Source organism: Aythya ferina (assembly GCF_964211825.1).
Source record: "Aythya ferina genome assembly, chromosome: 1".
In the NCBI taxonomy this organism is placed as follows: Eukaryota; Metazoa; Chordata; class Aves; order Anseriformes; family Anatidae; genus Aythya; species Aythya ferina.
Genome location: NC_140296.1, coordinates 122,364,832 through 122,392,366, shown reverse-complemented (window position 1 = coordinate 122,392,366; position 27,535 = coordinate 122,364,832). Strand labels below are relative to the sequence as shown.

At 48.3% G+C, this 27,535-nt stretch overlaps 2 protein-coding genes across 6 annotated transcripts; one reads left to right on the top strand and one right to left on the bottom strand.

Moving 5' to 3' along the window:
• On the top strand, nt 1–9,030 carry POPDC2 (popeye domain cAMP effector 2). 2 transcript variants are annotated; one of them, XM_084500582.1, is made up of 4 exons: nt 1–913; nt 2,609–2,717; nt 4,815–5,196; nt 8,590–9,030. In XM_084500582.1, the coding sequence occupies exons 1-4, from the start codon at nt 423–425 to the stop codon at nt 8,670–8,672; spliced, it is 1,065 nt and encodes a 354-aa protein (XP_084356708.1). In that variant the 5' UTR covers nt 1–422; the 3' UTR covers nt 8,673–9,030. The 2 variants fall into 2 exon arrangements, with proteins under 2 accessions (XP_084356708.1, XP_084356707.1); XM_084500581.1 differs by having other exon boundaries at nt 5–913; nt 4,815–5,334.
• Nucleotides 9,031–10,857: 1,827 nt separating this feature from the next.
• Nucleotides 10,858–26,087, bottom strand: PLA1A (phospholipase A1 member A). Of its 4 annotated transcripts, none has more exons than XR_014686218.1 (11): nt 25,844–26,087; nt 23,945–24,146; nt 22,471–22,648; nt 21,148–21,256; nt 18,114–18,215; nt 17,223–17,312; nt 16,355–16,540; nt 15,378–15,467; nt 14,854–14,962; nt 11,778–11,971; nt 10,858–11,353 (listed from the first exon to the last, which is right to left on the bottom strand). XR_014686218.1 is itself a non-coding variant. In XM_084500465.1 (11 exons), exons 1-11 carry the CDS (start codon nt 25,914–25,916, stop codon nt 11,269–11,271), a joined length of 1,389 nt encoding a protein of 462 aa, XP_084356591.1. In that variant the 5' UTR covers nt 25,917–26,087; the 3' UTR covers nt 10,858–11,268. The 4 variants fall into 4 exon arrangements, 3 of the variants coding, with proteins under 3 accessions (XP_084356591.1, XP_084356592.1, XP_084356593.1); XM_084500465.1 differs by having other exon boundaries at nt 11,778–11,942; XM_084500466.1 differs by having other exon boundaries at nt 11,778–11,942; nt 16,355–16,522.
• Between the last annotated feature and the right edge of the window lie 1,448 nt (nt 26,088–27,535).

The window sequence follows — 27,535 nt, the reverse complement described above, 5'->3', positions numbered from 1 at the left end:
GGCGCCCTGCGCTCCCCTCCCCGCAGCTCAGCTCTCTCACGGGCTCTATTTTCACTGCCAGAGGGGCAGTGCAGCCAGATCTCCGTCCGGCCCCGGAGTCTTCCAGCTAATGGCCTCTGCTTTCTCTTCGACTCAACTCTTTCGGCCTCCTCTTTGCCAGCTCCCTTCCCCTCTGGTGCGGCTAGGGAGGGGGCCGGCCTGATTTCTGAGCCACGAAGAGGGAAAAACGAACGCTTTGGGGATTTTCTAGGCGCCAAAATGCTTTAGCATGGTGCTCTGAAGCGTGCTGCCGTGGGACCCGCCGGCGCTGAGGAGGAGGAGGAGGAGGAACAGCCTCCCAGCAGCTCTGGTTTCAGACCTCTTTGCGTATGACAATAGTTTTTTAAGGCCGGGCGGCCGGCGAGGGTGGGCAGCGGGGCAGGATGAGCACCAGCAGCCCCTCCTGGGCCCAGGCTGTCCTCCAGCCCCCTGCGTGCGATGCCTGGAAGGAGCACATGGAGGGGGCAGCCTACCAGCTGGCCAGCTGCATCGTCCTCCTGGGCTACATGGGGGGCAGCGGCATCTTCGGGTCCCTCTACATCTTCGGCCTGCTGGCCCCGGGCTACTTCTGCTACGCCCTGTGGGGCTGGCTGAGCGCCTGCGGGCTGGACGTCTTCGCCTGGAACATGCTGCTCGTCCTCCTCTGCCTGCTGCAGCTGGCCCACCTGGCCTACCGGCTCCGCAAGGACACCATCCCCCAAGAGTTTGACCTCCTCTACAAGACCATGTACCTGCCCTTGCAGGTGCCCCTGGAGGTCTACAGGGAAATCGTGAAGTGCTGCGAGGAGCAGGTGCAGCCGCTAGCCCGAGACCAGAACTACGCGGTGGAGGGCAAGACGCCCATTGACCGCCTCTCCCTGCTGCTCTCTGGCAGGTAAGGGCCAGCCTGCTCCTCAACAAAGTGCTGTGGCTGCTTCTTGGGGTTTCGCCCCTCTGCAGAAACCAGGGTGGTGATCCTTCCCTTCCTCTGAAAGGGCTCTGCAGCATGCATCTGTCTGTTGGTTTCATTGTTTGCTCGTTTTTAGTTTGCTTTTGGGGTTTGGCTTTTTAATATTTGTTTTCCTAATATAAATTACAATATGATAATATACTTCATATACATTAAATAATAATAAATCATTAACATATTAAAATATTATAATACAAAGTAAAATATAGGGAATGGTTTGCAGCATCGAGCAATATGTAGCAGAGCGCAGCCAGCTCGGACTCCCTTGCGATAATGCTGGGGGTGTCCTCGCCTCTTCCTCGGTGATTTTATTTCTAACGGGAGCAGACCTGGAGTCTGAAGGCTGAGAGAGAGTGTTTCTGAGGGCGGGAAGGAGATGGTTGAACCTGTGGTCTCTGTGTGGGTACCAGACACACCTCTGTGATGTGGGTGGCCAAATACACTGAGTCTTTGGTTGACCTGCTCACCCTGGCCAACAGCCCTAAAGGGAGAGGCTCTGCTCCCAACACCTGAGCCCTCAGGGCTCAGAAATTTTTCACTTTGAGGGGCATTTCATCAAAGAGTGAGTACACCGCCTTGTCAGGCTTCTTTCCTTCCTTGTGCTCTCATGTCTTCATGCTGTTCCTTCCCCCAGACCATCAAGGAGGACCACAGGGACCTGGGGATGGTTGCAGCTGCCTGCCTGCGAGTCACATCCTTTTGATGCTTTTTGGTTATTGACTGAACTGTGCCATTATGTGGCATTAATGTTAAGTGAGAGTGGGAAGGGAAAGGGCCCTGCAAGTGGGAGCAGTGCAGAGCTGTGAGTGTCTCAGAAAGATTTTCCTTTGGGAAGGCGAGCCCAGCATCACCTGCAGCTCATGGTTTATTGCAGTCTGGTGCAAGGTGAGCGGGGGCATGCAGAAAAAAAGTTGTCCTTGCCTTTTCAGTGTTTGTCCTTTTTTTGGGATGTGTTAAGAGTATCCTGGGAACACTGACCAGCACTGAATGGCAAAGCTCTGGGAGGAAATTGGGTACATGTAGGAAATTGGGTACATCTATTTCCTTCATGTGCCTTTCCCTTTATCAACCCCCCGTGCTGAGCAGCCTGCACTGAAGTGCACCAGATCTGCAAATAGGGGAAAGTCATGCTTAGAAGGCAAAGAGGCCAAGAGGGGTTGGATGATAAGGTGCAGCAAACTATGGGCTTGCACAATGGCCAGTGGGATTTTGGGGAAGGGTTCTGCTGCATCCCAGCCTAGAGGTGGGGATTGCCCTCATGCAGCTCTGAGGAAAGGAGGAAAATGCAAGTGGAAAGAGGTGAATTCAGACTGAGAAGTACTTGAAAAGCAGCAGCCTTGAAGGCTGAGAAATTCTGGTTCAGGACCAAGCATTGCACCTGTGTGGCAAGCAACAAAGCAGGCAGAGTACGGGGCAGTGAATCTCCTTGCTATGGAGCAAAGGGGTTGAGCCCCAGAAACTGGAGCATTTTCAGCTGTCCCAGAGGGGACCCGGGACGTGTGTGTGGCAAGGAGAAAACCTCTCCTCGCTGGTGGGACCGGCTCCTGCCCACAGTGTGATCACATTCATGGGGTGCCTGCTCTGTGGTCTAAGCCTGCCTATCTCCTGTCCTCTCTGCAGGGTCCGAGTGAGCCAGGACGGGCAGTTCCTCCACTACGTCTTCCCCTACCAGTTCCTGGACTCTCCAGAGTGGGAATCACTGCGACCCTCCGAGGAAGGGACCTTCCAGGTGAGGCCCTGACACCGACATGCTCACCCCATGTGCTGCTACATCAGGGTGGCAAAACGCGGCGGTGATGTAAACCCATAAATATCCCCTTTCTGATGGTGGTGCGTTTTGGGGTGGAGAAGCAGGAAGGCTGATTCACGCCTGAATATGGTCCTTTCTGAGCACAGGAATCCCTTGCTGAGAGGCCGGACCAATTCTTATTTGCAGCAACTGAGAGGGTTTTGCTCTTGCTGTCAACACCCCCCGTGTTTGCTTGGCTTTCCTTCTGGAGATTACTCAAGCCCACATCTCTCTGCCTCCAACCCACAAGCCAGGACAGGCTGATCCCTATCAGGATGTCAGTCCCGAGTGTGCCGGTTAGGGCATACGGGGAGGGACTTTTCTAATCCCCTGGGAGCGTGGGACAGCCATGAGGGAATGATGCTGCTTTCTTGCAAAAACAGCCGAGTTCAGACTTGGCTAAGCTGGGGCAGCTCCCCAAATCTGCTTTCCTTGGCTCTGAATTTGGCCTGTGTAAGAGTCGAGCAGGGAGGATGATACCTGATGCTACTCGAGGGGAAATTCTCCCTCTAGGGTGGGAAACGGACAGCTGGATGGCGTGCAACCTAGGAAGACATCTGTATTGCTCTCTGAGCTGATTTCTGTGGAACTGAATGTTCCCAGAGCTCCTGAGCATCCTTATCTGTGGTGTGTGAGATAGCTGGGGAGCTCCTGCTCTGCGAGATGAGGCTGGTCGGGGAGGTCACTTGTGCCAGGCACTGGGGTGGGGAAAGGCTGCAGCAGTGTGCCAAAAATGCCTAAAACCTCGTCTGCTTACTGAGGAGCATGGAGAAGTATTGAGCTGTGTGAAAGCAGTGTTCAGCAGGTGAGACTTTGACAGGTCCTTGTTCCTGGCAGGGCATTTCTCTTGACACCCAGGGCTGGCCATGGTGACGTGCTACCTTTGGCAGACACCCTAGTCACTCTTATCCAAGTAGTTAGTAAGACTCTGTGGCTCATTTCAACCTTATCCCCAGCATCACAATCACCTGGGTGAAAAACAAAAACAAAAACAAAAACAAACAAACAAACAAAAAAAAACAGGACATTTGATTCTGGGGCTTTGCTGGAAGGAGGTGTGGAAGGTTTTCTTGTCCAGGTTTTTGTCACAGCTGCCTGGGTCGAGCAGTTTCAGTTCTGTGTCCACCGAAAAATGGCAGAAGCTTGACTCACTTCACAAGGAGAGCTGGTTACCTCGTGCTTTCTGCTCTGGCCACGTCTTCTTCCCACTGAGCTGCTGGCTGTCAGGGCCCGCAGGAGTCGGGTTTTGTGGCTGGCACGTTCCCACAGGAGCTCTGATGATACCGGAGGTGTTCGTGAGCGAACCCTGTCCTGCTGCCCTGGCTGGGAGACAGCTTCTGTGATCACAGCTCACCTAATCCCTCACGGGAAGCAGAGGGTTTGGATGGCTGCACCAGAAGTTGGTCAGGAAAAGGACGTTCTGCTCCTTGAGGTTTCCGTGTGACCCGTAATCCCGCTCACCTTGGCCTGGGGAAGTTCTCGGGTTTTCGCTCCTGTATTTCTTTCCTACAGCAGCTGCTTGCACGGCAGTGGCGTTGGATATCAATCCCAAGGACATGCACTTGCAGCCAAGCTGTGTTCAGCTTCCCGGTGGCTCTCTGCCACGGTGGCTGGCCAAGGAGACCCCTGGGTATAGAGTGAAAGGGAGCCCCCAGGATATTTCTGTTCCGACACTTGTTCGCATGCCGGTGTCTCCATTACACTCGGATGTTCTTCTTCAGCCCAGGAGCGTTTGACCCTTCGTGTGTTTGTTTTATTATTTATATTTATTGCATTATACAGTCTTGTGTTGCGTATATAAAGATTTATTATTGTTGTCTGGTCTCACAGCTAGCAGAAAAAAATGGTTGTAATCATGTTGGCAAAACCCAACGCAAAACAAATTCTAAAACCAACCAAAATCGTTTCCTTGGGGAAAGGAAATCAGCGGTGGGTGAGGACATATCTGACGTGGTTCTCCAGCCCCACCACCCTCGAGGAGAGGTGTGGGTGATCCCGGGGTGCTGGGGCTCACTCTGCTCGCTCCCTGCCCTGCAGGTCACGCTGACGGCCGAGACCGACTGCAGCTACGTGACCTGGCCGAGGCGGCGGCTGTACCTCCTGCTGAGGAAGGACCGCTACGTCGCCCGCCTCTTCTCCTCCCACCTGGGCTACGACATCTCGGAGAAGCTCTACTCCCTCAACGAGAAGCTCTTCGCCAAGTTCGGCCTCCGCTTCGACATCCGCTTGCCCAGCCTCTACCACGTCCTGGGGCCGGCCGCCTCCGAGGGGGAGCCAGAGGAGGCCGAGGAGCTGCCACCCACACCGCCGCCAGCCCACGGACCCGCTGCTGCCTCCGAGGCCCCTCCGCAGCCTCCACCACCGCCACCACCACCGGCTCCGCGCCCTCGGGCCTCCCGGCCCGAGAGCGACCTGCTGGGTGAGGACTCCACCAGTCTTGTCTTGGAAGATTTTGCTGAGTTGCCGGGGTCTTTTATGGACTATGTGAGCGAAGGGGAGTATATGAAGTGAGGGCGCACCCGGCACGGGCACGCGTCACCCCACGTGGCATCCCTGCGTAAGTACCCGCCGGCGGCAGCGAGTCGCTCCCCGGCCTCTCGCCTCTGCTTGCCGCGGGCTTGCTCCTGCGCAGAGCTGGGGAGGAGTGCAGGTGGCTCCAGGGGCAGACCCCGTGGCTCTCCTGAGGTCCCCAGGGGCTGGGGTTTGGCAGATCGCAAAGCAGAGCAAAGGCTGGCGGCCACCAGCATAGGATGCTTCTGCTCTGCTGGCATGGAGGCGAGTGTACAAGCAGGTATGAACACCCACCACACATCCCTTTTTTCCTCCAAGGGAATCGCCCCAAAATGCACCCCTTGATTGCCAGCTGCACCTACTTGGTCTTAAATGCCAGCTCCTTACTCTGCATGGGGGAGAAAATCCCTAGGCCTGGGGGATGTTGGAGCAGAGGAACAAGGCAGGTGAACAGAAATAGATGGTAGGGTGGCTTGTGCTTGAAATTCAGATCCAAATGGCCGAGAGATAAATTCCATGCTGAGCTACTTTTAGCCAGCTGCTGCACGCCAGCTGCAGCCTCCAAATGTGCATTCCTGCCCCCGCTGAATAAAAGCTGCTTTCTGACATCCAGTTGCCAGACACTAAACCCAGGATTGGGATTTCTATCCTAGAAGAGACCATTGCATAGACCCTGTCTGTGTGGCAGCAAGGAAGTTGAATATAGTTTTTGAAAGCAGTGGAACTGGAAGATTATCCTGTTTTTGTACAATTCTGCCATGAGTTGAGTCACATTCCTGTTCCTGTGCTGCTTCCATGCCTCCAGCCTTGAAATCTGGGTTATGGCAGAACTGGCCAGGAAAGGAGCAAGCATGTCTGGCTTTCCTCCAATCGGATAAAAAATGAGCGAGAGCTTTGCTTAATTTATCTTTATTATTAAAAAAGGCAGAAGGCAGAGAGGAGAGAAACAAAATCTTCACTTGTTTTCTAGCTGCGAAGTCCTAGTAATGTGACAGTCCCTGGTAGGCTGCTGGTGATAGGAACTTGCAACTTCTTCAGTCCTTACTTGGAGAGGCAGGAACGTGAATCATTTATGAGACAGCCATCCTCTTAACTGTCAGGCATTTCTGTTGAGTGGATGCGATCAAAAATAAGAGCAGTTAGTGTCGTAAAGGGGGGGAAAGCCACTTTGTATGCTTTGCTTGGATGTTGTCTTCTCGGCACAAGGATGTCCATTCTCAGGTCATTGGCAGAGTTCTTCTGGCTGATTAAGCTCAGTATAAACCAAAAGTTCAAATGCAAATAATTAAAAAATCAAAAACAAAAATAGAGGGAAGGAGGTAAGGAACACCACAGCTTTTTTTTTTTTTTTTTTTTTTTTTGGCTTTTTTCTTTCTTTTTTGTCATGAGAACACTATGATCATGCACGCAAGAGGTGTTTGTGTGTGTGAGTGAAAGCCTGTGGGACACAACACAAGGCTCCGCTTTCTTTCAGTTTCCTTTTAAAACATGCTGGGAGCTTTCGTCTTTCCAGATCTTGTGAATGAGGCGATATCAATGTGGGCTGATACTTGGAGTAGAGAGCTGTGATAGAACCACAAATGTTTCATAGGCCAGTAGTCGGGATGGGAGAAGGGGATGATCTTCCTTGTCTGTCAGCGTGGAGGCAACAGCCAGCATGGCATTTTTATTTCTAAGGTAATTAGGTGAAGAAATGCAAACTCAGTGTAGTGAGTTCCCATCACACTGGAAGGAGCACATCCTTCCTATTCTGTTCATGTCTTAGTATCCCAGTTGTATCCCAACTGCACCAACATCCCAGCAGCACTCCAGCAGTTGTCACATCACAACTCTGTTCTTCCATGACTCAAGTGCAAAACAAACAGCAAAACTTTGTGGCGGAGAGGAGCTGCAGTCCTCTCCTGGCCAGGCACTAACCACAGCCCAACAGATTATCTGAGCAGGCTTGTCATGGCCAAGGGAAAGCACTTTCATAACATATGCTTTAGAAGTGGTGAAAACATTCATAGTAAACAGGGATATTCCCTGCGGTGTCATTGTTCGAAGTACACTATAGCCATGATCCCAGCCATCAGAGCTCCCCCGGGGCTTTCCCCTGTTTTGAGCTCTCATCCAGCTCCCCAGCAGCTTCCAGCCTGGGTAATTACCTTCTGGCTCTCTAAATTCCCCTTACAGAAGTGCTTCTGCGTACCACCTTCCTTATCACTGTTGCAGTAGCCACCTTGCTGTGCCACAGTGCCGTGAAGGTCACAGAGTCATCTAGGTTGGAAAAGACCTACAAGATCATCAAGTCCAAGCATCGACCTGACCTGCCGTGTCCCTTAGTGCCACGTCCAGCTGTCTCTCAAATACCTCCACTGATGGGGACTCCGCCAGTTCCCTGGGCAGCCTGTTCCAATGCTTGATCACCCTCTCCCTGAAGAAATTCTTCCTGATGTCCAACCTAAACCTCCCCTGGTGCATCTTGAGGTTGTTTCATACGAAATTTTCATGTGGGATGTAGTGACCTGCTATACTTACCTAGTTCTTGAAAGAGTTTCTAGACTGCTTGTGAATAAGACAGAGTATGCTATGATGAGCACGTTCTTTCTGAAGAGGATATTTCAGTATTTCAGATATTCCAGTAACTTGCCTGTCTGAAGGAGACAGGTTCAGAGGTTCTGTTCAAAACTTGCTTTAACAGCGTACTGCTGTATAAATAGCTCAGCACTCCCTTGCGAACTAGGCTTTATTCCTCATATACGTCTTCAAACAACCAAAAGCCACCTGCCTTTTCCCCCTTTCATGTCACATTTGCCCTAGCTTGCTGCTTTGCAACGCTTGCAATATGCAGGGCTGCTGCTACGTAGTTCTGTGCAGTTGCATCTGTGGGCTGGCTTCTGTTTGCTGGGTGAGGCGGATGGGTTGCTTGTTGGCCTGTATCTCAGTGTCTGAGTGAGTAGGAACTGTTTTACACCTGCTTCGTGAGCAAAACTAAAGTTGCTGTGGGCTTTGTTTCACTGGTACCAGAGGATGCGCTTTGAAGAGCTTTGTTTTTGTTGCCTCAGGTGGGTGGGTAACCTTGTTTGTTGATTTACCACGTAAATTCCTTTTTTTACGAGGAATTGCATAGTTTTGCATGCTAATTTCAGAGGAGAGGGGAGAAGGAAAGGGAACGGTGGGCTCCATGAAGTTTGTGTGTTGGAAAAGTTTGGAAGTCAAGAGTTATTCCTGTGATAATAATGGTGCTTTATTATTTTTTTTTTGTTTCTCTCTCCTCCCTCCCATTATCCTTCCCCCCTCCACTGCTTTCCTTCTGCAGCCTCTGGACACCTCCGGAGCTACCCCCACCCTCTCAGCAAAGGACGAGCCCCCCTGGCTCCCACTCAGACCCCCGAGCTCTAAGGGAACAACAGGCTGTCTGGATCCCCAAGCCCCTCCGAGGGCACGTCTGCTCACTCACGTTTCTGACCAGATAGACACTCTTTGGCACGCACTGAAACGTCTTCCCGCACAGACACATACACTCAGGAGCACCTGAAGCACGCGCGTGGGACTGCAGTGGCACTCCAGCACCTCCCACCCCACGATGTTCGCCTGGAGCTGCCGGCCCCGGGGAGCTTCCCTGGCTTGGTTTTTATTCCCAAGCGTGTCGGCAGCTCCGATACCACAGCACGCCGATGCGGCTGCAAGCGACACGAGCCTGCTCGCAGGATCTGTGTTCCCTTTTGTTTAATAATTCCCATTAAAGACAGAGATGAAACTGCTGGTGTTCGAGGATTTGGTTAGGGAGGTAACGCTGTCTGAAGGGTGTGAGGCGGTCTCAAAGCACGGGGGAAAGGACAGTGGAAAATGGGCTGCCTGGTGGCTTTGGGAATGGGAATAGGATAGAGGGAATTATATGGAGATTTGGTGTGATGCATCTCACTGGGCATCCACTCTAGTAAAACTTAGCAAAGAAGCTACCAACTTGTGGTGAAGGGGCTGTTTGAGTTGATTTTTTCAGACCAAGAAAGGCAGGGAACTAGAACTCAGGTGAGAGGGAGAGCCTGAGATGGCTTTTTTTTTTTTTTTTTTTTCTCTTTTTTTTGTGCTCTGTGGGGCGCACACACAGTGAAGAAATGAGTGGGTGCAAAAAAGTCTCTGGGGAGATCAGCAGGGAGAAGAAAGTGCAGCCTTAGATGAAAGTGTGAAATTGGAAAGCCTCTTCCATGTTCAGCTGCAATGAGATTGGGCTGGTGGGCTTCCCCCACCATTTCCTCTTCTAGGGAGTCACGGAGATGGAGATACCCATGGAGAATTTCCCCTGGGCTGTGCTCTTGGGGATAGTTTGTTGTGGCTTGCAGGTCTCCTCCAAGTGAGATCTGAACCCCACGGGATCTGAGGTCTGGAGAGGCTGGTGGAGTGGTGGGTACGTGGGATCCGTAGTCATCGTCATTGCATATGCTGCTTCTCGCACTACTTGCCTTTGCTTTCATCCCAGGACAGGATAATGGGGCTGCCCAGCATGAGGATCATCCTGCTAATGCCTGTCACCGTGGCCAGTCACTGCACTCTCTTGGTTGTACTCCAGCCTTCAACAAGAAGCTCCTGCACAACTCTTCAGTCATGGCACCACCTAACTGGGATCTCTGCCAGGTTGTCAGTGTCTGGCTCTAGCCCTCTCCTGAGCGGGCACTGGAGATGGTTTCTTAATTAACCTCCCAAGCAGCCACGTGGCAGGGTCCAGAAGCTGGGATGTGAGCTGAAGGCAGGAGGTAGCTCTGCAGTGACAATGCCTCGTGGAGTGACAGCTCATGCAGAGCTCTCCTCAAGGCAGAAAAGCTTTTAGCATGTCCTTTTCTCTTGACCATAGTGTTCCTGGGGTGCTTTTTTGTCTCTCAGTAAAGCCAGTCCAGGGAACCAGCGCGAACGGTCTACAGGGTGTGTAGCTGGGGGCAAAAGTGATGCAAGACTTGTCTCCTCTTTAATTTGCAGATGTATCAAGGTGGTTGAAGACAGGTAGAATGGGTAAGGGCTGCTTCTGTATGTGTCTCTTTGATATTGTAGTCTTCTACCAGTGCTTTCCAGACATTTGCTACTTTTCCACGTCCGAAGGGCAGTGCTGAGTTCCTGGGACTAATTTGTGTTAGGCGGCCCTATAGCTACAATACTCTGATGTCCTCCTGTTACCTTCTCTCCTGGGCAGTTGCTCAAAGCAGTGCAAAATTGCATGGAAGAGCACTCTGTGCTTCTGGTATCTGTTTCAATTCATGTGAGCTTCAAAGAGAACAAGCCAACAGCCTGAAGAGCTGCACCAGTCCCGCCGTGAGATGGAGATCCACTCCGATTATGTAGCAAGAGTACTAACAAGAATTGATAGATTCTTACTCTGAAAGCATCTTGCAGATGGTGCAAGTGAGTTCTTTGCTAAGGAAGTTGTCTAAGCAACTAGGGATGTGGTTTAGCGGTAGACTTGGTAGTTAGTGCTAGGTGATGGTTGGGCTTGATGATCTGAAGGGTCTTTTCCAACCTATACAATTCTGTGATTCTATAGCACCTCCCAGTTCCAAGGCTAAACCAAAACTAAACTCCCCTTGCTGAGGAGAAGTAATACTTCACACCTTTACTATGAAAACCTCAGGGCGCTTTAATAAAACACAAATGAATCATCCCAGTACCTGTGTAGAAAGAGTGATATCATCTCCTCCTTTCACAGAGATTGAAATCTTGTGATTAAATGACTTGCCCGTCTCTTTCAGAGCTTGGTGCAGAATCTGTGAGATAAAAGTCCTAATTCAGTCTTTTAACTGGGAAGTCTTGCTGCAACTGCTAAGTCTTGTACTCACTGATGTATTGCATGCTACTTTTCCTTGACATTCTCTCCTGAATGCAGGAAGTAAAAAAAAAAAAAACAACAAACGTGGTTCCTTGATGAAAGTATCCTCCGTGAGCAGAGAGAAGCAGTAGGGTTAGGACTCCTTCACAGTTTTGGGAATGCATCCATACTCCAAAAGCCGTGCTAGGCACATGCAGTAGACAGCTGGTAAGAGAGGTCCATGTTGCCATGAAGAGTGATGTTCCAGGGCAGGCAGAACATGGTCCTGCTGTGGGAAGAGCACAGGGAAGTCAGGCTGTGTTTTAGCAGGCAGGGGTCACTATCCTGACACACGGGCAAAAAAGCTGCTGGTGGACCTCATGCTGCTTTGCAAGGGTATGGTGAACACGGAGCTAAGCCTTGGCTGGGCTGAATCAGCTGGAGGGCAGTCTATGAAGCTGTCTTCCACCTTTCCACCACCCCCTCCTAGAAGAATCCTTGCTGCTCGGAGTGCTCCCGGTTTTGTGATGAGGGCAGTTGTGACCCTGTGCAACTCTGCAGCTTCCCACCCACATCGCAGCCAAGTCCAGTGCTTCCAGGGGTGCAGGTTAGCACACCTTCGAGGCAACATGCCATGCTGTCCCAATCCTAAGTGGCAAAAAGCCATGTATCCTGCCTGCCTGTCCATCCCGTAAGGTATTCCCGTGACTTACTTCTTATTGAGAGGCAGTGGGGCCGCACAGAACTGGCCGACAATGTGCGACTCATCCTTCCTCCAAAATCGGTTCTTGGGGAGATACTTGAGCACCACGACGTCTACCTCGCAGAGGGGAACCTTGTGGGCCAGCAGCCGCTTGCCCACCTCCTCCTGCTGAGGTCTGCAAGGCAGGGAGAGTGTTCAGTCAGCCTGTGGATGCATCGAAACACTGAGGAAGCTGGGGTATTAACGTGAAACCCTCGCATAAATAAAAGGCTCATCTGTCAAAATAGGGCATTACTTGAGAGCTTGCAACTTACTGGCCTTCCCTCCTTGCTTCACCTCTGTAGTCAGGAGCACTTCTGTATAAAATTGCTTCCTTCTGTCACGCAATTGCAAAAACTGTTCTCACTGTTGTGTATAGATTGAAATACTGCCCATATTGCTGCAGAGAGGTAAGTGGTGGATAGTAGATAAGGTGAACATGAAATTGTGAATGGCACAGATCAGAACTGATTATTCACCACTTATTCCAGTGCAGGAACCAGGGGTCATCCAATAAAGTGAACAGGTGGTAGGCTTAAAATGACTGCTCAGTGCACAAAATGCCATTCTGTTCAAGCTGTTAAAATCCTTGCTGTGGGTTGTTGTGGATGCTAGAAAGCTTATACGACTGCACAAGTCATAGGAGGGGTCTGGACGAGTTCATGGAAAATAAAAGTGTTGGGAGCTAATAAAGACAAAGAACTCGCCTTTGGCTCTGAGGGTCCCTGAGATGTGTTTAACTGGAAATTGGGAAATAGGGAAACTACCGTGGTGAAGTACTGCAGCATGCCTTTTTATATTCTTCTCTAGGTGTTTGCTTTTGGCCATGTTGAAGGTGGGGTGCTTGGATAGTGCTTGGATAGATAGACCTTTGTGCCTAGGAGCACACTTAAGTAGGCTGAAGAAATCCACTGCTGGGACTGACATTTGGTCAGAGCTCACACCACCTTTGGATGCCTTTGGGACTCTGGCTGACTTCAGAAGCATGTTTCCGTGGCTATGGAGGAGGATGACATGTTACACTGACGTGTAAGCAATGCCAGTGCAGCTGGGAAAAGGGCCCTGTAACAAGTTCCTTACTCTGTCAGCCCCACAGCATCTGTGGGGCTTGGGGACGCGTCTCGAGGGCACTCTGAGCAACGTGTGTGGGATAATGGCATCTTGCCTTGTCTCATCTCTGGTGAGATCAGAATAGATTGAGAAAGGTCGGTGTGAGGCAAGGAATGAGTCACTTGCTGAGGGCATGGGAATGGCTGGACGCTCCCAGGTCCCGTGTGGTTCCTGGGAACCACGGGACGACACGCAGGTCAGATCACTTAAAATATTCAGTGACAAATCAGTGTCTGAACTGTGGTGCGAGAACCTGCAAAAGATGCCTGTTTGACTCTCTGAGCTTGACTGTACTGGAGGGCTGAGCTTTTCTTGGAGGTGGGGGGAGTTCCTTTGCTTTTTACTCTAGTGTGAGTTAAAAAGGATATCTTCGCATCCACTCCCAAATCTGTAAGTGCATTTAGTCTCCTGCTTCTTAGGAGGGCGCTTAAGTGATTGACACAGCTGCTGTCCTCCCAGGGCAAGGGTGCCCCTGGATAGCTGTAACTCTGACTCATTAAAACCTGAGGGTACAGTAAAGCCGTGGGATCGCCTGCCCGTGTCACTTCCCTAGGCTGTGTCGCAGCCTTTCTCTCCAGTGTTCACATGCCTCCTGCTGGACACATGTCAAGACAGCTGGAAAAGGAAGTGCTGCAACTTTTCCTGAGAAAACCCAAGGGTCCTGACTTTATCTGCGTGGTGTTATTTCCTCCCTTCTGCATCTTTGGAAAAAAGGCAAAGTTGGCCTGCAAGTTTCGAAGGCTGCCTTTGCTTGGACCTGCCTTTGCTTAGTGGAGGGGTTGGACAGACTGAGCTCCGTCAATCTGGAGCATGAACTCCAAATGGCAGTTTTGGGCTGGAAATCCATGATCAAGCAGCTGTGTCATGCCGGAGAGCACCCTACAGCAGGCTTCCCCTTCCCCAGTTCTCACCCCTACCTCCTGGTGCACAGGATCACAGCAACACAGCATCGGGTCACAATCTTTTGGCTTAGTAAGGTCTATGTGGGATCCATTAGTGGGACCCCTCTGATCTGAGAAGAGCTGGCTGAGGCCTTTAGCAGGCTGCTTTCCTGCTTCCCAAGGGAACCAACAATATTTGCTGTCTGCAACATATGCAGCATTTAGCTGGATGCCCATATGGTGGCTACCAGACAGCCACAGTGGGTAGGAAAGTGTAGGAAGAAGTGACAAATACTTTTTTTTTTTTTTTTTCTGGGGAACTTCTCTGTGGTGGGGAGATCCCCCTGAGGCAAGGGCTGGGGGAACAGGGCTCTGCATCTCATCTTTTAATTCAGGTATGGTTTGGAGGACGGTGTTGTCAAGCGAAAGCTTAGTGTCTACAGATGTGGTCTTGGTCCCCTGCTCACTGAACATTTCCCCTGCATTGGGAGCGTGGGAGCTTTGCTGTGTTACTGCAGAGACAACAAGCTACTGAACACATTTCTGACTGTGCAGCGATGCATTTGTTTCCTCTCTGCAGCTGCAGTCCTAATGGACATCAAGAGAAATGTCTGAGCCATGATGTCCAGTCTGGAATCTGTGGTGGATAGGGTCTTGGTGTAGAGTAGGGTTAATAACTATCTGACAGCGACTGTGATTTGAATCAAGGGTATGGCATACAAAGGATATGGCAAGGGTATGGTGTACAAAAGGAATTATCGTAGCAACACAAAGGTAGGCAAATCTGGGGATCCTGGAACACACCTCCTGCTTTGTGTACTTGTGGATTTAGCCAGGGTTACCGAATAATGGCAACACATACCTGATTCCTGAGAGCATTTACGGGAAATGTGGAGGGGTTCAAGAAGAAAGGCTGTGCTTCATCACACAGTGACTGTGCTCTGGGAGATGTGCTATCCTTGTGCCTTTCCTGGACTGGGACAAACATCCTTACACATGGAGGTGGGGAAAAAAAAAAAAAAAAACAACAGGCCAGAAGCACGCACTGTCACTCACATGGTGATCTTCGCGGTGTCCTTGGTGCTGTTGCTGTAGAAAGTGATCTCAATGCTGGTGACTACACTTCTTTTCTTCTGCAGTCGGAACTCAACCAGGCTGTGGTGGACTGAGCAAGAGGCAAAGTGTGCGGGAGTGAGTGGCTTATACTTAGCCTGCCAAAAAAAAAGCCATCCCTAGCTCTCACTCCCTGCTCCCACCAGCACAAAGAAGGTTAAGCAGATTTAAGAAAGAAAATAGCTTCTGCAGTATGAGACACAGAGTAGACTGGTCTGCGAACAGACTGGCCTTTTCTGTACCCCTCACTTCAGTCCTGAGGCCATGTGGCCGTGTTAATCCAGGGCTGTGCCCACACTAATAAATCTATTAGAAAGGGCTTTGCAGGGGAGATATGCACAGCAATTGATTTCCAGCTATGTGTCTTGTGCCACAGCAGCTGTTTCTGACTGCCTGGCCTCCCCAGACAATCTGCCTCATTTGGTCAAACCCCTTCTGGCTTGATTTTTTTTTTCTTTGTTACTTACCACAAAACGGGGCTGAAGGACTTGTCATTAAGTACACAACCACTTCCTTGGGCAGCCTTCTCATGCTGACCCCTGCCTGCTCCAGCAGGCCTGCAGGGCAAAACAAAGCCATGAATAAGACGGAAATAGAAATATGAGCAAGAGGCAAAGTATGCGGGAGTGAGTGGCTTGTACTTACCCTAGCCATGGCAGGGAAAGCCATGAAGGAGACAGAACAGAAATAGAAATATAATCAGTTCCAATTCACCTCTGCTCCCCTCTCCCAACCCTGTTGTCCTGGAGGACAGACCCTTCCTTTACACCAGTGCAAATCGGAGCAAACATGGGTTTGTGGTGTCTGTCTGACAGGTTAACAGGCCCTCAGAAGAACTGGACTTCTGGCTCAACTGGGAAGACCTGCACCACTGAGGAGGAGACAAGGTGATTTTGGTAAGGTGGGAAGGGAGTGGCTGATCTGAAAAGCCCCTCAGTGCAAGTCACCAAAGAGCACCAGAGGACGCTTCCTCTCCTCTTGCCACAGCCCAGTTTCAGAAGCCTAAAAGAGGCAAATACTGCCTTCTGCCAGCCCATCTTTGGTGTGGCCGTGTCAGGGATTTATCAGGAGGAAGTGACACAGAGAATGGGACTTCATGCGTGGGCTAAAACTCCCAGCTGCTTCTCTGAACAAGGCATTTTTTGAGCTCCTTGCCCATGTGTTAGGCAGATGATTCTGGAGACTGTCCTTTAACATGCTGGTGGGCCCTGTGAAACGTTTAAAGATCAGAAATGTTCTAGACACCGGTGTTTTACCTCAGACAATACATGAGCTTCTGGCTTCTCTGCGGAAGCCTGAAAATGAAACAGCTTCTCACTATCCCCAAAGGGATCCCAAGCAAAACCTGCTCAGAGAAATCTGAATCGTGTGCTGCGGTCTGCACTGACACCCGTCAGGAATGTATCGTCCCCTGCTCCGTGAAGGCCTCATGCTGGTACTGTACCTATTCTGGGACAGGAGAACAGGAAGGGATCATCACAGTCCAGGCAGCGGCCATTCAAAAAATCCTGATGACTGGAGCAAGGGAACGCCACGACGGGACAGGAGTGTTTCAAGGCACTGACATAGAGATGCACTGCCCTCATGTGATCACAGATCAGATACTTGTAGCCTGTAAGAAGAAAGTCACCTAGAGAAAAGCAGCAGTGAGCCTTTCAGTCGATTTGGGTCTTTCTGCAATTCCCTAAGGAATGGAAAATCAAGAAATACCGATTCTGCAGCCATCCCCTCTCCATGAATAACATTTTGTAGAGCACCTCTGTGGCTACAAACTGTGACCCCAGGTGTGGGAATTGAGGTGCCTTGGGCATCCCTTGTAACGTGACCCTCAATGGAGCTGGCTCATCCAGAAAATATTTGAATATTTATCCACCCTATTTACTGCGTGAGGTCCTACTCTCTAGAAGGAAAAGGCAGTAATCTTACAAGCTGTCTAAGCCTGCAGCATGAAAAGAAAAAGAAGCTTTTGCTGGTAGCAAAGAGCCCTTCTAACAAAAATGCTTTTTTTTTTTTGTTGATATAAGCTCTGCTGGTGTTAGGTCGCGTGGGCTCATAGAGAAGTGTCACCAAAATCACATCTCTTGACAGCAGGTGCTGCCAAGACACTTGACCTGCATGTGATTTTAGTTTCAGCTCCTTTCTGTGCTGCTCAGAGGAGACTTGGGCTGTGAAGCTCTGCTGCCATGTGTCTTTATGTGTTGTCTTGCTTTGATATCTTCTCTGACTGTAGCAGGAGCTGGTTGCCAAACAGCATTTTCACAGACTGCTAAATGACCACGAAGGCTCTTTGCTTGTCCAAAGAGTGCTCTCACCTGCAGAGATGAATCGGGGGCATCCTGGCTGATCTTTGCCTCCATTGACGAAATAATCGATGTGGCCTACAGGGATCCGGATCCCGAAATCTGAAAGCAGGTGAAATGCCACTTCATTCTTATGCTTGGCTCTTCTGTAAGATACACCCTACATGGTGTTTGACAGCCCAATAACTGGTTGAATATTAGTAGTGCTGGACCCAGCTTCCCCATGTCTCTCTCTTTTTTTTTTTTTTTTCCTCCACACAGCAAGGACACGTTCCCTGTTCCCTCCCAGATGCCTGCATTGTGCAGTTCATGTCATCACCACGTTTCCTGCACGGAGCAGAGAGTGCTCCAGGACCTGCCACCAAAACGACTGGCAGCTTTGGCTTCATCATCATCCCCATCCCTCATGTTCTTGACCCTGTGACCACAATCTTCATGGGAGATTATAAGGCGTGACCGAGAGTTATGTTGGTGGAGATTTTTGTGATCTCTGGGTAAAAGGTATGACTGAAGGGCACCACATAGTTGTTTGTTTGTGTTTTTGTTTGTTTGTTTTTTCACATTCTACCTAGCAGACCCTAAGTGCTTTGGAAATGTTACTCTGTTGGCACCTTTCTGATGTCATATGAGCAAAAGCAAAGTGAGACTAGACATGTAAATTCCTTCCAGGTGGTAAAAACCACACTGAGCTTGTGCTGCGGTAATTCACTCTGCTGTTAAAGGTTAAGGAAGAAGTTTTTGCTCTAAGATAGCCAGCAAATATTAGATAGCCTATCTAATCAAGGAGTATTCTCAGACTGAACCTGAACTCATAGTCGTCTGGCATAAATGGGACAACGTGGTCTTTAGCAATAACGATGGCAGGAGGAACAGACGTGCAGAAGAGGATGGAAACCAGCTTACTGTCAGCATCCGTATGAATGGCTTCCACAAAGAGGGCATCCCCAGGGTCCAGGCGTTCCTCCAGGCTGGCTCTGGTGTACTTTGGGCCTGCAGGATCCAGGCCTGCAACGAAATCAAAGGATGTGGACCTCTTAAAGTGGATACAGAGAAGGGCCACAAATATCATCGGAGGGCTGGAGAACATCTTCTGTGAAGAAAGGCTGAGAGAGTTGGGGTTGTTCATATAGAAGAGAAGGCTCTGGGGAGACCTCATTGCAGCCTTTCAGTACTTAAAGGGGGCTTATAAAAAAGATGCAGAGCAACTTTTTGCCCAGGCAGATAATGATAGGACAAGGGTGAATGGTTTTAAACTAAAAGAGGGGAGATTTAGATGAGATGTTAAGAGGAAATTCTTTACAAGAAGTGTTCCTCAGACCCTCTCTTTCTTATTTCTGGACCAGTTATTTTATGCTAAACTTTTAAAATGTTGCCAGGCAGAGGTGATGAATTATTCCCACATCACACTGATTATGGTCCAGAAAGACTTCTGCCCTCACTAAATTCCACTGCAGCTTCCTTACCTTGTCCTCCACTGCTCCCAGACATCCACTTCCACAAAGCAGTTCTGTACCAACAAAACCTCAAGTTTTTAGGCTGTAAAGCCATGCCTGAGCTTAAAATACCTCTGATAGAGTGGCTACAGGGTGTCTTTTGGATTTTCAGTGAAAGTGAATCAAACTTTTAGCACCTTTCCTAATTGTACTGTCATCTGCGGTAGTGCTACAGTCTGAGCAATGTCACTGGAGATCTTGAGTTAGGTGATGAATTCAGCATCCTAGGCATTAACCAATCCAAGCATTAAGAAGGTTCAATACTATCAAACTTCCTTAAAACAGAGAGACTTCTGAGCCCTCTCTCCACAAAGTCAAGTTCTCAAGCAGCCATCCATATTTTTGCCTAAAAATATGGATGCTGCTAGAGCAAATTCTGAAAAGGCAAAAGAAATACTGACAATTATCTTTGCCAGTATCATGGAACAGGTTAAAGATTATGTTTTTGTTCTGGCTGAGGTTTATCCTGCTCCTTTTGTCTAGGAAAATAACATCACAAAATTTATTTCACTCTCCAGGCAGCAACAATAGTTTAAGCAGCAGCTGTGTTCTGTGTACCACAGCTCTCATCCTCAGAGTTGGCCAGTTTCACTGCCTTGGTCTCAGTCCCATTAATTCTCTATGGAGAAGGTGGTATCAACATAACACAAACTGACATGTTGCATTTGTGTGGGGGACAGAGGAGGAGGGGAATGGAAAGAAGAAGAAAAACAAATCCCTATTCCATCTAAAAATAAAAGCTGTCAAAGGGACAAGTGCTCAGAAGAATGTACTGATTTTATATATTTTTTCCTTTTTTTTTTTTTTGGTTGGTCTTGTCCAATACAGAAAGCTGAGAGGTTCCCTGCCCACTTCTACAGACCAAACTTTAGTCAAAGGCTTTAAGAGAGGCTTAGAAGAGTTATTCAGTACAGCTTAAAGTTCTTCCTGAGCAGGGAGGAGCACTTAATATGAACAGCAGCCAATTCTAGCTCAGCTCCAAGGCAAGCATCTTTCTACCCTCTGTTCCCTACACCAGCCTCCTCCAAGCATAGAATCATCGAATCCCTTTGGTTGGAAAGACCCTTAAGGTCATCACGTCCAACCATCACCTAATGTACGCCCTGTACTATTCACTGTAGCTATACTGTGCGCAACTAGATTCCCTCAGGCTTCCTCTTTTCCATTTAAAGAACTGAAACAAATTGCTCTTCAGCAATTTTGGAAACGGGCAGTTCATTCAAGTTCCTGTAGCATTTGTTTTCTTGCACAAGGAGATGTCCACAAGAACAGACGTGACTTCAAGAAACTCACTGCACAGAAACAGCCTGTCTTCTGACGTCCAAGATATTCATTCTGGTTTTTACTTCACAGCTCCTTCTAGGTGGCTGAACACACTTCAGCAAGTTATGGCTCTGGAACCACATTGCTCTGTGTGTGTGCGTGTGTGGAAAGAGGCAGGAGATGAGATCAGAACAGACACATTTTAGGTCTAATTCCACCTGTCTTCAGGCTCTTAAATCTGAACTGGAGCCTGCAATGCCCAGTGTGCCTTTGAAGTCACAGGGCAATCAGGATTGTAGAAGTGTCTTCTAGTACAGCTAAAAATAAATGAAATAAATAAACCTACAAAGTTTTTATTTATCCTCAAGGGTACCTCTGTGAGGCAGCCCACTGTGGGCTGAGGCAGGCTGCAAGCCATGTTCTGTCTGTCTGTTCCTCCTTGGTGGAGTTTTCCCTCTTACCAAAATGAATTTCCAGCCCTGGAGTTTCCCCAGACTTGACAAACCCTCAGTTTGATGTAGAAGGCAGCCTTGCTTCAAGTGGGAGGTTGGACTGGAGACCTTCCAAGGTCACTTCTCACCCAAATAGTTCTGTCTCTGTTCCTGCCCCATACCTAAAAGACTGCAGGGTCTTGCATGGATGAAAAGGTCTACATGCCACAATCAGCCTCTAACCATCTTCCTCTGTAATTCCCCCACCGCAACCTCTTCCTCACATCCAGAATTCTGTGTTCAAGGCCAGCTCTGATTTGGTATACCACTGGGTGACCTTAGACCCTGTGGAAACAGCTGACTTGTGAGAAAGAACAGCAAGAAGCTTCATCTGGGGGGTCCCCACCTTGTCTCAGGCTCTTGCCTTTGATCCTTGCCTGAGCTGTGTTGTAAGGATGCCATGCCCAGCCCTGTACTTTGCTGACCCTACCCTTGTCTTGATGGTTGGGCTTCCTGGCTTGGCCTTGGCCTTGCACTACAGATTTGCCTGGATTGTGGATGATGCTGGTTCCTGCCACTGGACCCGATCTACTCTTCTTGTCCAGGTACAGTAGGACTGTGTCCCTTGTCAGCTTGGATTTAATGAGCCTTCGTGCAGTTAAAAGATCACTGTGGATGACTCCCCTTCCCTGCTCTTCCATTCTCTCACCTGAACAAGAAATGAAGGCCCAAGACTCAGTTTGATGATACCTGTTATCCGTCCCAGCTGACCGCCGTGGAAGTGCCCGACCAGGCCTGCGACGTGCGCACCGAGGCTCACGCCGATGATGTGGATGGATGTCCCTGAGACTCCCAGGGCCTGCAGATCGATGATATAAATCAGTATTTCTGCAGGAGGTAGGTGAAATACCCTGTCCCAGCCCACTCAGCAACTCCAGAACATGTGGGTTGTGCCCACACCCTGATTATTAAGAGTATATTTTCAGAGAAAAAGGACTTATCCATTGGCTGAACTGGCAGGTAAAGCACGGCCACTGAGACATGATGTGAGATGACCCCATAAAGAGGAACCACACAATGGTACTGCACATGGTGCTGGACACCACAGGGATGAGATGAACAATCCTGCCTTCGAGATATATGTGGCTACATCTTGCAGCAGTACTGAGGCTTATGAGAAGCCAAATGTAGTTTTCTGTGGTGCCGTGTAGCATGAGAGGCTGGGCAGAAATTGTCCTTAAGTAGCTGGGCTAGGGTTCAGCACAGGCACAGGATGGATGGTAGGGATCACGCTGCAGCCCGGTCATTTGTTCACTGTGTGACCTAATCAGTAAAAAGAGGTGACAGCCCTCTTCCCCCTTCCCTTTTCCCCTCCTTTTCACCCCATTCTCCTGATCACAGAACCATAGAATCACAGATCGCTGCTCGAAGAGCTGCTGTATTTCTGGATAGGAAAGTGTGACTGCACACTGTGGTGCCTACCCAGGAACTCCCATGCTCTGTGGTCAGGTTCTAGAGTGAAATCGTTACGCAGAGAGTTTATGCATGGCTGGTAAATATAAAGATGTGACATCCTCATTGCATAAGTGCTGTTCAGCTGTGCTGTGCATGAGCAAAATAGGGCACAGCTGGGGATTTCCAGCTACTAGGAAGTGTATCTGAAACCCAAAGCAAATATAAAATAGCCTCAAATCCCACACCCTCAGCTTACTGGAAAAAAAAAAAATGGGTTGAAGAAGAAGACTGCCCAGTGAAGCACAGACCTGAGATAACCCAAGGAATCCATCAGGCTCACTCTGTGCTGGAGAGGCAGCTGACAACTGGGAAGTTTTCCCATAAAAATCTCAAAATCAAGAGAAGGAAGAAAAACAGTGGCATGGTAAAGGCTGAACTGAGAGAGAGGGGAAAAGAAAAAAAGAAAAAAATCTTTAGCACTACACAGTGCTCACTCTGGAATAAAGAGTTCACTTGCCCAGCTCCTGGGGACAGCAGGCTGGGAGCAACTCTCTGGATTGTCTGCATGAGTGGTGTTCTGTGACTGTGTTTCCCCATTGGGAAATCACAGGAGCTTACCAGGAGCTTGCTGATGAAATGTGAGATGGAGAGGGCCAGCTGTGTGACGTTATCCACTGCGGAGTGATAGGCTCCAGTAGACCCATGAACCCAGTCCACCGCAATCACGTTCACCTGGCTTGTGTGCAGGATGGCACGGACAAGCCCTTCAATCCAGGACGGTTTGGTGCCCAAAGCCCTGAGGAGTCATCAGAAACAGGTACGTTAGGTGTCTTCCAAACTAGGGCACGTGCCAATTTGTTGTTCACTGGTGCTGGAGTTTCACGTGTCTTGCTGTAGGCTGCCAGATAGTTGCTGAAAGGTTTTGTAATAAGCATTTTTCAGAATGGGCTGATTCAGAAAGGAGTCAAAGGAGAGAAACATCTGTAGGACTCAGGCTATGATCCTGGTCTTGGTGTGATGCTTCAGTCAGCCACCACAGAGCCCACCTTGGGTAAGAGAACTGGCTGGGAACACCTGGTCCTGCTCTGCTACCAACTGGCACGAAGTCCTTGGTCAAATCACATAGTCTGTCACTGCTACAAATCCTCCTCTGAAGGTGATTTAAAACCAAACAACAACAACAACTCTACCCAAGAATACCAGGAAAACTGAGGAGGCTGTACCCTACCAAATTCCCCTACTACCACCGGGGTTGGGGGTGTGCTCTGTCTGAAAAGACCCTGCGACTCCTTGCGTGGTCTCATCCTGGATATCTATGCACTTTTCCTTCAGGCTTTTGCACATCAAACCAAAGAACACTATATGGTCACACTGGGCTGAAAAATGGCACAGTAAAATAAACTGGCAATATGGTGACAGATTAAAAAACCTTGGTTTACATCCCTACATTTTCAAGATTAGAGGGACTGTGTGCCTGCAGGGCTCCTAAATGCCTGAGTGATCCAAGGAGTTGAAGAACCAGGATGTGAGCTGCAAGGAGACAATTTAAATGGAAAAGGATCTTAAAGAATCTTCTTAAAAGGATCTTCTTAAAAAGAAAGGTTGAAAGAGGGAAGGGAAGGGAAGGGAAGGGAAGGGAAGGGAAGGGAAGGGAAGGGAAGGGAAGGGAAGGGAAGGGAAGGGAAGGGATGGGAAGGGAAGGGAAGGGAAGGGAAGGGAAGGGAAGGGAAGGGAAGGGAAATAATTTCCTAACTTCTGGCTCCAATAAAAAGGAAACACACACAAAAAAATAGGCAGCTGGTCACAGACTAAAGGACTTAATTTTGTGTTGGAAAGAGGATTGTTGGTAGGATTTTCCATGCCTTTGGTCCTGTCCCACCAAGTCTCCCAGGCAAGTCTCAGGTACAGTTTGGTGCTGAGCACTCCAGGCTCTGCTCTTAGCTTGTGTTTCACACGCAGTCACTGCTGGGGAGACTAAGATTATAACATGGGCAGGGGCTTTCTCTGCCAGCCCCATGCCGTGCTTGGGAATGCCCACTTGGTGTTTAGTTGATGAGTACAAACTTAGCCACGATGCTCTGCTTTCTCTCACCTGAAGCCATGGATTATGATCTTGGTTTCCAGGCTGCTGTTGAAGCTGGTGTCCTCGATGCCATCATCAGCTAAAATGAGTTCCCCACAGCTGGGGTTTGAGGGGGTGAAGAGAAGAAACTGGACATTAAGTTTACTGCCGTGTAGGAAATTTGCTCGCTGGAAGTCAGCACACTGATGCCATGAAGTTCTGTTTGCGTTCCCTGCAATGGGAGGGGGTGAGAAGCATTGTTTGGCCTGTGTCCATGTGATGGAAGAAAAAAGCTTATTCTGACTCACTAGGAAAATAAAGATAGCAATTTGGTTTGTATTAATAAAGAGTGAAAGGATAGGATATAAATTAAAATCAGTCTGGAAAACAGGTCTGATCTAATGAATCTTTTTCTGCCCTTTGATGGAATTTCAACATTGGCTCAGGAAGATAACTGTGGATGTCACGATAACTTTGACTTCCGAGAATTGTTTTACTGAGACACGAACAATTCATTTATTTATTTATTTCCATATCAGCTGTGTCCACCAGCAGCTAAGTACATTTACGAGCTGGCTATTAGATCTTAAAGAATAATAATAATAATAAAAAAGGTTGCCAATCCCCCACTGAATGCATAGTTCTCTTCCAATTTTTCTTGGGTAGAAGGTATGAGTCTAACTGACATTTGTATCAAAAATGCAGAAATAAATATGAGAATGCTGGTGACAAAACCTATCAGTGACAATCAATTTACAGGATGAAAATGTTTTATGGGAAGGAAAAGGCAGTGGCTGGACAGGACTTTCATCTGGACAGAAAAAACACAAGACAAAATAACAACACCTCAAACCAGAAGATAGTACAAAATTGGGTAAATTTTGACTATAAATGAAGTAAGGAGATGCAGAGCAGTTATGTATGGCTAGGCAGTGGCACAAGTTACCCAGAGAAGAGCTGCGTTATCTATCATTTGGCATTTCAGAGGACTGGCTGCTATTCTGGAGGGGTTGTAGAAGGCAAGATATTGGAATGCCTGAAGGACTAACGGGATGAAACTTATTAACCCATGATGAGCAGGAAGCCAAACAATTGATTAAATGATCCCTTCTGATCTAAAAAATGTTTACTCTATGAACTGGCATCATGCTGAAATGACAACACATGCCCCTTCCCTTTTCTGGATTGGAGGAAGTGGAGCAGCCTCGAATCCGCATGTAAAATTAAATAAATAAATAGAAAATAATAATAAAAATAAACAATCAGCTTCCTAGCCACTGCCTGTTCCCACAGAAGATATTCTACAGCAGCTGGGTGGAACATGGCCTAAGGTTCAGCACAAAGAAATGAAATTCAACACTCCCGATTTCCCCTTGTGGGATGTGGCTGTCCCTTGCTGTTGTTTATTTAGGTGTTCCTGGGGACTGAAGGGAAAAGGGAAAGAGTTGTTCTCTGAAATCAGTTGAGAAATACTGCCGCTCATGAGCCAGCTTCTCCTGAAAGGGTGCACTCAGTGAAAGCATGGTGTGTGTCCAGAATGGCGACAGGCGAGGGGGGTTGTGAGTAAAAAAAGATCACAACTAACCAGAGAAATGCTAAGTGCAGCGTCTGTTTATTTTCTTTCATCTACTGCATATTCTGCTTGCTCAGCTTGCAAAGGAGGAGGTGCCATGTCCAGAGGTCAAGTGGTCCGTTTTGCACCTCCTCACACTTCAGAGCAATCCTGGATCATTCTTTTAAATTAAGTTAGTGGAGTGAAATCGGTGAGACAGCTTCAAACAAAGCATAGGAAAAGAAAGGACCCATTCTCATGGCATCTAACTGGATTATAGGAAGGATCTCTTGAAACACAGGTCCTGTTCAGAATTGAAATCAGGCCCTTCTACGTAAAGCCTTAAATCCCTTGCCAAGCACTCATGTCTTTCTTACCTGCTTGTGCTGAACTAAGCAGCAAGATGACGGCAAGAACGAAGAGGGGTTTTCTCTTCAGATCCTCAACCATCTTCGTGTTAGTCCACTACAAGTATGAGGGTTGTACACAGAAAAAAGAGGTGTGGTGGGCTGGTCAATCGGCTTGCCTCTGTCAATGATCAACTAGGCTGTTTCTTTTGGGAAAAAAAAGGGGGTAGGTGCAATCACCTCTGCTCTTGTTTGGCCATTAGACAAAGTCTGTGTCAGCAGAGGGCTTCACTGATATTTTGGTTGAAAAAAGACGCTGACACCCCTTTCCTTCCGACTTCCCTTTCCTGAAGGCAAAATTACTGCCTCAGAAATAGAGCTAGTGAGACTGGTTGCAGCAACCGACAGACAGGGCTTTATTCTTGTCACCTTGCCCTGCCTCCCGGGCTCTCCCTGGGGACACGGATTAGTTACAAGGTCTCAGAATATGCCAGTGCCAGGAAGGCTTGTAGCAGAGCCTTGCGTCTGCCTGTTCTCCTATTGCATTGCTGTTTCTTTCCAGTTGTCCTGAGACATGGTGGGACAGCTCCCATGGCTGGAATGTGGTCATGGATGGGTATGTCCTGCTCAGGAAAGACAGGCCAGATGCTCTTTACGTGAAAGAGCAGCTACATTATATTGAGTACTGTCCAGGGGTGGATGAGGAGCGAGGTGAGAGTCTGTGGGTGAGAATTTAGGGGCAGGCTGGCATGGGGCGTACTGTTGTGGGTGTCTACTATGGGCCATGAGATCAGGATGAGGAAGCTGATAAGGCCTTCTACAGGCAGCTGATAGCAGCCTCGCAAACACAGGCCCTGGTTATTGTGGGGGATTTTAATTACCCTGACATTTCCTGGAAGGCCTGCTCAGCCAGCCATCCGCAGTCCAGGAGGTTCCTTCAGTGTATCGATGATAACTTCCTGATGCAAATGGTGGACGTGCCAAAATGAACCAAAATGGAGCACCTAAAGAAAATCTGTGAACACTTTTTTTTTTTTTTAGTTATTATTTTTTAATTTATTAAAATTTTTAATTATTTTTAATTATTTTAATTATTATTTTTAAATTATTTTAATTATTATTTTTAAATTATTTTAATTATTATTTTTTAATTTAAAAACAGGGTAATAAGCTCTGCTCTTTGTGGTAGGATGTAACTATTACTCTTTGCCAAGCCCCAAGGCTATTTTGAAAAGCCATGTATCATAAAGTAGGCATTGGTTTTACAGCCTTCGAGTAAAGCAAACCTTGCAGTCAAAATGTGCAGATCTGATGTGTTGTTTTTTTTTCACTACTACGCGCATTTGCAGAGTTGTTAAACAACATCCTGGTATGCTAAAAAAACACATCTTCATAGAATTGAAAATTCTGTTGCCTTAGCAGCTGTGTTTTTTTTTTTTTCTTTCTGTAATCTCAGATTTAGTAAATTCAGGAAACTTTTGATTGTGTCAGCATACTGCAGTGGTCCCTCATGCAAACACAGAAAACCGCTCAGTTCCTCTGTGCTTAAAATGCTTTTACCAGTAAAGCTATTTTAGTATAAACTGTTTTTTATATTTATTTATTTATTTATTTATTTATTTATTTATAATTTTGTGAATTTAATTATTTTTAACTACTTTTAACTACAGTAATATTAGCTCAGAAAGGTATTGTTGTTACTTCCTATTTCGCTTCCTGGTG